The sequence below is a fragment of the Galeopterus variegatus genome, unplaced genomic scaffold (genome assembly GCF_000696425.1).
Source record: "Galeopterus variegatus unplaced genomic scaffold, G_variegatus-3.0.2 Scaffold688, whole genome shotgun sequence".
Lineage (NCBI taxonomy): Eukaryota > Metazoa > Chordata > Mammalia > Dermoptera > Cynocephalidae > Galeopterus > Galeopterus variegatus.
In genome coordinates, this window is record NW_007726799.1 from 420,483 (window position 1) to 430,046 (window position 9,564).

The 9,564-nt window shown below is 43.9% G+C and overlaps 1 protein-coding gene across 2 annotated transcripts in view; it reads right to left on the reverse strand.

Moving 5' to 3' along the window:
- The window catches only part of RBM3 (RNA binding motif (RNP1, RRM) protein 3), a 3,260-nt gene extending 2,813 nt beyond the window's left edge, over positions 1-447 (reverse strand). Inside the window, exon 1 of one of the 2 annotated variants that reach the window (XM_008571451.1) lies at positions 309-447. In XM_008571451.1, the coding sequence (XP_008569673.1) occupies positions 309-411 (103 nt within the window). In that variant the 5' untranslated portion in view covers positions 412-447. The remainder of the gene's footprint in view (positions 1-308) is intronic. The other variant, XM_008571450.1, reaches the window with a different exon arrangement.
- Between the last annotated feature and the right edge of the window lie 9,117 nt (positions 448-9,564).

Here is a 9,564-nt window from a genome sequence, read left to right on the forward strand (position 1 = left end):
TCTTTTTTTTTTTTCCTTTTTGTCTTTTTTCGTGACCGGCAATGGGATCGCAACCCTCGGTGTCGCACCCGCACCTCGCTCAGCCAGTGAGCGGGAACCGTTCTCCACATGGGATCCGAACCCTCGGCGGGAGCGCCCCCGGGCCAGCCCCTTACCGGTCATCTTTTCAAAAAAACAAAAAAAAAAAAAAGAAAAAAGAATTTGAGGCCTGGAGTCCTGACTCTTCTCTTAAAGTTCCTTGAAACGCAAAGGTCTCAGACTTCCTCTCATCTCCCCCACCCCCAACGTGTGTCTGGCCTATGTCTCACCCTCAGAGATAGGCCCAAAGCTGCTGAAGTGGTCTTCCAGCGCCTGCTCGTCGGTGTTGAAGTTGAGCCCCCCCACGAAGAGCTTCCCTTCTTCAGAGGACATGGCAGTGAATTCGACTCCTGGGGGGAGAAGAGAGAGAAAGAGTGGGAGAAAGTGAAGGTGGAAGAAGAAAGCTGGAGAAGTGGGAAAGGAGAGAAGGGGGAGAGAAACACAGAAAATAGACAAGTGGAACAAAATAAGGGACAACTAAGAAGAAACTGAAGGAGGCTGAAAAGGCGGGAATCTGAGGTGATAGCTTAGTGAGGTGGCCATTTGGGTACCACCATCGCGCATGCCCACAACGTCCGCTACCCCCATGCCCTTCATTTTGTAACGCCGCGCAGACTCAGAACACGCTGGCGTTCCCTCCGCGCCCGCAGTACAAGATGGCGGCGGTCACGTGGGAAAAATGGGAGCAGCAAGTCTGGTTATCGTGTGGCCACTGCCACACCGATGCCACCAGCCTCTCCCGGCATTCCTCGCACTCGGATTCAGCTACCAGCCTCTCACCAACAGAAATGTTTCGCCTCCGCGCACACGACCCGCCCGCCCCGGAGAAGCCCAAGCCAGCGCGTCAGCGGTCGCTACTCTCCCCACTTGCTACCCCTGCTCTAGGCCGTCCTGGGCGCACGAGAGTAGTCGAGGAGCGGTCGCTCCGCAAGACATATGCTGCTTACCTGAAAATAAAAAAGTAAGAGGACCGAAGAAACAGCAAGCTCTGAGGAGCAGAGAGAACAGGGAGGCGGCCGCGCGGGAAGACGCCTGATAAAGCGTACGTAGCGGATACGTCACAGAACGTTCCCCCCCAGCGCGTGCAGGCGTGCGTGCTCGTTGGCTGAAGCCAGCGGGGAGGGGGCGGGGGACGAAGGGACGGCAGAGCGGAGGGAACACTGCGCTCCTCTTGCTTCCGGGAACGGAGGCTGCGTTTATCTGATTGGTGCACCTTAACGTCAGCATCTCCCCCCAGCTGCCGAGTCGTCTTTATCCGTGCTGCGCACCGACCTTCTTACTCGCATACCCCTTTCCGCCTCTGACATCACTGTTACTGTCCTTGACGTCATTTCCCCCATTAAATATGATGCCCTCCTCACTATTGCAGTCGTCTTCTTCAAGGTCTGCCGATTATTACCGTCCTTTAATGGCAATCTCCTTCACCTTCTAGTCTTCTATCCTCATATCCCTCAAATGAGGTTTATCTCTCTGACGTGATTACCCTTCACAATTGTCCTCATACTGTACGTTTTCTCACTGTCTGACCTTGACCCCCTCCTACGTTTTCTCCTCCGTGCCCAATATTTAGCCGCTTGTAGTGGGCCCCTTTTCCCTGGCATCATTCCTTCTCATCTCTGACTTCAGCTTGCATCTTAATCTAACTGCCTTCTGAAGCCAGCCATCAGTAGACTGCCTGAGATGTCTTCAATAAAACAGGATGTTCCAATCTTCGAGGGGTGTAAATCCTAATCCACAGAAAGATCTTTGCTGTCACACAGGGTAGCTGAGCCCTTAATCTACAGAAAGTATTCACAGTACACAATGGATTTACCCAAAGCAAGTAGTGTCTGAGCCCACTTTCCACAATTTGATCTTGTCCATCCTTCAGTATCTGAGCTACCTTTACAATGAATGGATTTGACGGATTTTTCATTTCTGAGCTCCCCAGCAAGGAAGAATGGGTTAGTTTGCCCTGAGAGACTCTAAATTTCTTATCCATAGACTAGATTTGCCCAGCCTTTTAAGGGTCTGCCTCTCAAAACACAAACTAGACTTGTTAACCATCAGGGTACTGTATGCTAATTATCCATATTCCTATCAGACCAATTCATATATTTCTCTTCTTGTTGACTTTCAGGGGTTCCTCCTATAGTCTAATTATTAACCAGGTGTTGGAAATTGCAAATAGCCTCTCCCACTCTGGCATTTGTGTTATTACTATTGTAAGTAATATCCTTAGTGAATAAAGATCCTTAAATATGATACAATCAATTATTTTCCTTTTATGGTCCGTGTTTTTAAAGAAATCCTTCTCTTCCCGCAGGTCACAAAGATATTCTCCTACAGTTTCTTCAATTAATTTTATAGTTTTGCTCTCACGTGTAGGTCTTTAAAACCATTTAGAGTCTGTCCTTGTATGTGGTGTGAGATAGAGATCCAGTTTAATTTTTCTCCATGTCATGAGCTAGATATCTCATTACCGTCTACTATGCAATCCGTCCCATCTCTGTGTGTGTGTGTTACCACCTCTGTCATATATTAAGTTCCATGGGTATATGGCTCTGTCTCTGAGCTGTTTTTTCTCTTCCATTGGCCTACTTGTCAGCTCTTGGGACAATATCAATTTTTTTTTTTAAATTTAATTACTAATGGGACTGGCCCGTGGCTCACTCGGGAGAGTGCAGTGCTGATAACACCAAGGCCCTGGGTTCGGATCCCATATAGGGATGGCCGGTTTGCTCACTGGGTGAGCGTGGTGCTGACAACACCAAGTCAAGGTGTTTGCTAAGATCCCCTTACCGGTCATCTTTTGAAAAAAAAAAAAAATTACTAAGGCCTTTAGTATGTCTTAACATCTAGTGAGCAAGTCCCCATCATAATTCTTCCTTTTTTTTTTAAAGATGACCGGAAAGGGGATCTTAACCCTTGGCTTGGTGTTGTCAGCACCACGCTCAGCCAGTGAGTGAACCGGCCATCCCTATATAGGGATTCGAACCCATGGCCTTGGTGTTATCAGCACCGCACTCTCCCGAGTGAGCCACGGGCCGGCCCCTATAATCCTTCCTTTTGAAGGTTATCTTAGCTATCAATGATCCTTTAGTATTCTAAATTTTAATGTGTTTATTGTATTTCTTAAAAAGGTAATAGAAGTTTTATTGGGAAGGCATTGAATTTATAGATTTGGGGAGAAAAAAACATCTTGATAATATTACCTGAGGAGGTTTTAAGATATGACCACACTCAGATTTCAGGGTACTTCGAATAGTTCATGGAAAAATAGAATTAAACGATAATACGCATCTTTCCGTGAACTATTTTTATTGAAACATATTGACTATACATATTTATTTATGGGGTACAGAGTTGAACATCAATACATTTCCATGAACTTTTTGAAGTACACTTATATTGCTCTTGTCAAGAGTTGGAACCTAACTCCCTTCACCTTGAGTGTAGGCTGGACTTAGTAATGCACACTTGTAATGCACAGAATGTGCACACTTGTAATGCACAGAATGAAGCAGAAGTGATAGTGTGTCACTTCTAAGATACTGTGACATAAAAGGCACTTCAGCTTCTTGCTCTCTCTTATGCAGACTGCTCACTCTGTGGGATGTTAGGTGGTATGTCATGAGCAGCCCTATGGAGGAGCCCAGTTGTCAAGGCACAGGCCTCCTGCCAACAGCCCTGTGAACAGAGCTTCTTAGAAGTGGATCCAAGCTTTCAGATAACTGCAGTCCTGGCTAACATCCTGACTGCAACCCCTTGAGAGACTCTGAGCCAGAACCAGAACCACCCAGCTAAGCCACTCCCAGAATCCTGACCCTCCAAAACTGTGTGAGATAATAAATGTTTATTCTTTTAAGCCAATAAGTTTTGGGGTAATTTGCTACCAATAGATAGCCAATAGATCACCAAAATCATCCCATAAAAGATCATGAATTGTTTCTCCTTTTATTCAGATCATCTATTTCTGTTATTAGAGTTTAAATTTTTACTAAATAGAGGTCTTTTGTATTGGTTAAATTCAATCTAGTTGACTATTTTCTTGTTGGTTATTGCCAGTGTAGAGATGCTCTTGATTTTTTTTTGGTAGGAGGTGGGGGGTTGGCCTGTTTGGGGGCCCAAACCTGTGCTTTAACCAACTGAACTAACTGGCCAGCCCTGATGTTTTTGATTTTTACAGGTTGATCTTGTATCTAGAGACTTTGCTAAACTCTTTTATCAGTCCTATTTTTCTTTTTTTTTTTTTTAAAGATGACCAGTAAGGGGATCTTAACCCTTGACTTGGTGTTGTCAGCACCACGCTCAGCCAGTGAGCGAACCGGCCATCCCTATGTGGGATCCGAACCCAGGGCCTTGGTGTTATTAGCACCGCACTCTACCGAGTGAGCCATGGGCCGGCCCTCAGTCTTATTTTTCTGATCATCTTGTTGGATCTTTAAGGTAGTCAGTCACATCATTTGCAAATGAGTTTTATCTATTCTTTCCACAACTTACACCTCATTTCTCTTCCTTTCCTTATATATAGCATTGGCCAGTTTTATATTAAATAGTATTGACAGTTAATATCCTTGCCTTGTTCCTGATCTTAAAAGGGAAAATGCATTTAAAATTGCTGTATGTTTTTGTCACATAACCTCTATCAAATTAAGGAAGTTCTCTTCTCTTATTTTGTTTGCTAAGAGTTCTTTTTTTAGTATCACAAACAGATACTCAGGCTGGCCAGCTAGCTCAGTTGGTTCCAGCACAGTGTTATAACACCAAGGTCAAGGGTTCGGATCCCTGAACCTGCCAGCTGCCAAAAATAAAAAAAAGGAAAAACAAAGAAACAGGTACTAAATCTTATCAAATCCTTTTCTGCTTTGAGGTTATCATTTGATTTTCCCTTTACTTTATTAATGTGGTAAATTACATTCACTAGTTTTCTAATTTGGATCATGTTTGTATTTCTGGGATAAACCCTACTTGTGATTTTTAAAAAATACACTGTTGAATTCAGGGAGCCAATATTTTATTAGAACTTTTGTATCTATATTCATAAGTGAAAGGTGTCTATAACTTTATTGTCTTGTATTTTACTTATCTGGTTTTAGAATCAAGACTATTCTAGCCTCATAAAATGAGCTGGGCAGTTTTGCTCTTTTCCTGTTTCCTGGAACAATTTGTATAAGATGGGAATTAACATTTTCTTGAAAGTTAGATAGAACTACAATCTGCAAAACCATCTGGGTCTGAGCATGAAGCTTTTTGCTACGAGATGAGGTGTCTTTGATTATCATTTTAATTTTTCTTAAAACTTATTGTTATATTCAAGTTTTCTATTTCTTTTTGCATCAATTTGAGCATATTTTAATTTTTCCAGAAACTTATGGCTTTCATCTGTTATGAAATGTATTAGCTTACACTTTCTGGCCTCTTTTTGTGTGTGTAATTTTCTTTTTTGTTCTGTATTTTGCATTCTTTTAAATCAGTATCGTCAATGGTCTATCATTAATATTTTCAAAGAACCAGCTTTTTATTTTTTAATCTTTACTATTACTTTTTAATTCTCGATTGCTTTTATTTCCTTTCTTATATTATGTCCTCCATGAATCAATCCTTTGGATTTGTTCCTCTGCTATTTTTTTCAACTTCTTGAGTTGAATGCTTAGATCATTTATTTTGCAACCTTTTTTTTCTTTTTGGGGGGATGGTGGGGGTTGGCTGGCTGGTATATTCTTTTCTGATAAATATATATATATATATATATTTTTTTCCTTTTTTTTTGTCTTTTTTCGTGACCAGCAACGGATCGCAACCCTCAGTGTCGCGCCCGTACCAGACCGGGACCGGCAACGGGATCGCAACCCTTGGTGTCGCCCCCGCCCCTCGCTCAGCCAGTGAGCGGCCGGTCTGCATGTGGGATCCGAACCCTCGTCGGGAGCGCCGCCACGCTTCCCAAGCGGCGCACTGTAGCAGTGCGCCACCGGGCCGGCGAAAACAATGACTTTTTTTTTTTTTTTGTCTTTTTCCGTGTCTGGCAATGGATCGCAACCCTCAGTGTTGCAACCCGCACCTCGCTCAGCCAGTGAGCGGGAACAGGTCTGTATGTGGGATCCGTACCCTCGGCGGGAGCGCCGCCGCGCTTCCCAAGCGGCGCACTTAAGCAGTGCGCCACCGGGCCGGCCCAGATAAATATATTTAAAGCTATACATTTTCTTCTATTACCTGATTTTGCTGTGTTCCACAAATTTTGCATGTAGTAGTATTCAGTTTTAAATATTTCTAATGTTCCTTTATGATTTCTTCTTTCATCCAAGGGTTATTTAGTAATGTTAGTTTAAAAAACAAGGGGGGCTGGCCAGTTGGCTCAGTTGGTTAGAGCGTGGTGTTGGTAACACCAAGATCAAGGGTTCAGATCCCCATCCTTTTGTGGCCAGCCACGACAAAACAACAACGGGGGCTGTTATTTTTTAGCTTTTTGCTCTTAATTGCTGATTCTATTACATATGGTCAGAGAACATGCTTAATATTAATACTTTTACATTTATTGAAGCTTTCTTTATGCCCTCACATGGTCTACTTTTGTAATTGTTAAGTGTAAGCATAAAAGGAGTCTTCTCCATTCCCTAAGTGAAGGGTTATATAAATATGTGATTGATATGTATATATGTATATGTAAACGTATGTATGTATATATACACCACACATACATATATAGTTTAAAAATGTATTGTGTGGGGTTTCTTAGGAGTATACGTGTTTATGGTAGACATATTTTCCTTGTCAATGAGTATATGCCCTTCTTTGTCCTTGTGATCTTAGTCTCCACTTCTATTTTGTTAGCTATTAGGATGGCTATCTCAGCTTTATTTGGGTATTTATTAGTCTGCTACATGTTTTCTTCATCCTTTCATTGTCAACATTTCTAAATCTTTGTGTGTGTATACTGACTTTTCTTTTAATCCAATGAAAGTCTCTGTGTTTTAAGTATTTTTGTAATTACTGTATTAGGACTTAGTTCTTACATCTCATTTTATATTTTCCATTTACAGTATATTTTTTATTTCTTTTTTCTACCATCATATTATACCTAACATTTTGGGGGGTCCTTCTTATAATATCTTGTTCCTGTGTTATATTCTAACATTCTCTTATTATTTAAAATTTGTCTGGCCCAATACTTCTCCTTCAGATAGTATGTGGTACCCAGTGTAGTTGCCAGCCTCCAATATAGACCAGTGATCCCTGCCTCCCGGTATTCACCCTCTGTGTAGTCCCCTCCCATGCTGCAGTAGGGTTGGTCTATATGACCAGTAAAACACAGCAAAAGCAATGGTATATCATTTCTGAGATTAAGTTATAATAGACATTGTGTCTTCTCTCTCTCACCTACTAGCTCAGATCACATATTGTGAGGAGCCCCATGAAAAGGCTCAGGTGGTAAGAAACTGAAGCCTCCAGCCAACAACCCTGTGAGAGGGCCTTGTTGGAAGTGAGTCCATCAGCCAAGTCAAGCCTTCAGCTGACTGCAGTCTTGACCAAAAACTTGACTGGAACCTCAGGAGAGACCCTGAGTTGAAACCACCTGGCTAGGCTACTCTCAGATTCCTGACTCTCAAAAACTATGACATAATAAATCTTTGTTGTATTAAGCTGCTAAGTGTGGGGGTAATTTGTTATACAGCAATAGATAACTAATATGTCCGGTTTATTTTTCTCTAGCAGTAGTTAGACTAGACACTGCCCTGGTGTCTAGTTATCTTGGCGGTAAGCTCATATTCTCCTGAAGTTATCAGCTGCCCTGGCTGGTAAAATGTACTGAGGAAAGGGCTGAAGGCCAAACTCTAGTCTGCTCAATCACTTGGAGTTCAAGGGGTAAAGGGATGTGTGGGGAGATGAGCCAGAGGCTGGACAGTCCCAGGAGTCACAGAAGCAGTTATTACTCCCATTGCTCTCACAGCACTTGGTAAGCCCCCTGGTGGGGAGTTCATCTTTAAACTGTCAGAGGAAGGCAGCTTTTTTTTTTTTTTTTTAAAGGGATCCGAACCCGGGGCTTTGGTGTTCTCAACACCGCACTCTCCTGAGTGAGCCACGGGCCGGCCAGAGGAAGGCAGCTTTAAGAAGAGGCAGTCTCCCTAGGTGTAACCCACCAGCTCTGGTGGGGGAGAGGTGGAGGAGTGATTGTATCTGGCTGCCCATTTCTTCCCCCAGCAGGGCTCTTGCCATCCAGATAGTAGGCCCCCAGACACCTGTACCAGTGGTTAGGATGATTTCTGCAGGAGGAGGGAAGATAACAACCTTCTCAAGGCAACACTGGGGAGAGGTAAGAGTCAGAACTTAAATCTCTTCTTCCATAACTTATCCTTTGCTGCCTCTAGCCAGCCACCCCTCAAAACACAAGCTAAAGACAGCCTTCCATTTCCCTATGGGTCTCTGAGCTGTGCTGCAGTTTCTGGAGCCCATGTTTCTCTGTAGTTTTTCCAGGGTTGGTTTCAGGCAAGGGAATCAGCAGCTTGTGCTGTCTGCCATCTTGGCAGGAACAGAAGCCCCAAGTATCCTATTGGAATAATAGAGGTTTCTTATGGGCCGGCCCGTGGCTCACTCGGGAGAGTGCGGTGCTGATAACACCAAGGCCCCGGGTTCGGATCCCACATGGGGATGGCCGGTTCGCTCACTGGCTGAGCGTGGTGCTGACAACACTAAGTCAAGGGTTAAGATCCCCTTACCGGTCATCACCGCCTCTGCTTGGTTCATTGGAACACTTATTCTATTTTATAGTATGAAGTGTTTCCCGACTGTAGAATCACAATAAAGCCAAATGAGGTTTAAATTAAATTTGCTGTAGGGCCGGCCCAGTGGCTCACTCGGGAGAGTGCGGTGCTGATGGCACCAAGGCCCCGGGTTCGGATCCCACATGGGGATGGCCGGTTCGCTCACTGGCTGAGCGTGGTGCTGACAACACTAAGTCAAGGGTTAAGATCCCCTTACCGGTCATCTTTTAAAAAAAAATAAAAATAAAAAAAATAATAGAGGTTTCTGCCCTTCTGGGTATCTGAACCTCCTATTCACAGAAAAGACTCCTCTGGCCCTCAGAGGTCCCAAGCTGCCATACACAGAATTGACTTGTCTGGCCCTTCAAATATCTAAGCTCATTGATCATAGAAGGTACCCCACAGGGTGTGAGCTGGTTACTGACAAAAGGGACATTGCATGTCTTCAGAGGGCCAGACACCCCCATATCCTGGATGGCCTTTGGGGGGAGTCTGAGCTCCTTGTGCACAGATGCACTTGTGAGGCCCACAGTATTTGAGCACCCTAGACACAGCCTGGTTTTATTGTTCTTCAAGTGACTGAGCCCTCACCTGAGAAAGGGTTCCCTTCCCCTCCAATACTGGGGGATGAGTCTTTTAAGGGTCACCCCCTGCTTTATATAGCTTTCTTGGGAGAGACAGATGAGAGAGTGGCTGCCCTGATGCCCCCTCATCTCTGGCAGCATTGCTTAGTGCAATGACTTCTGGA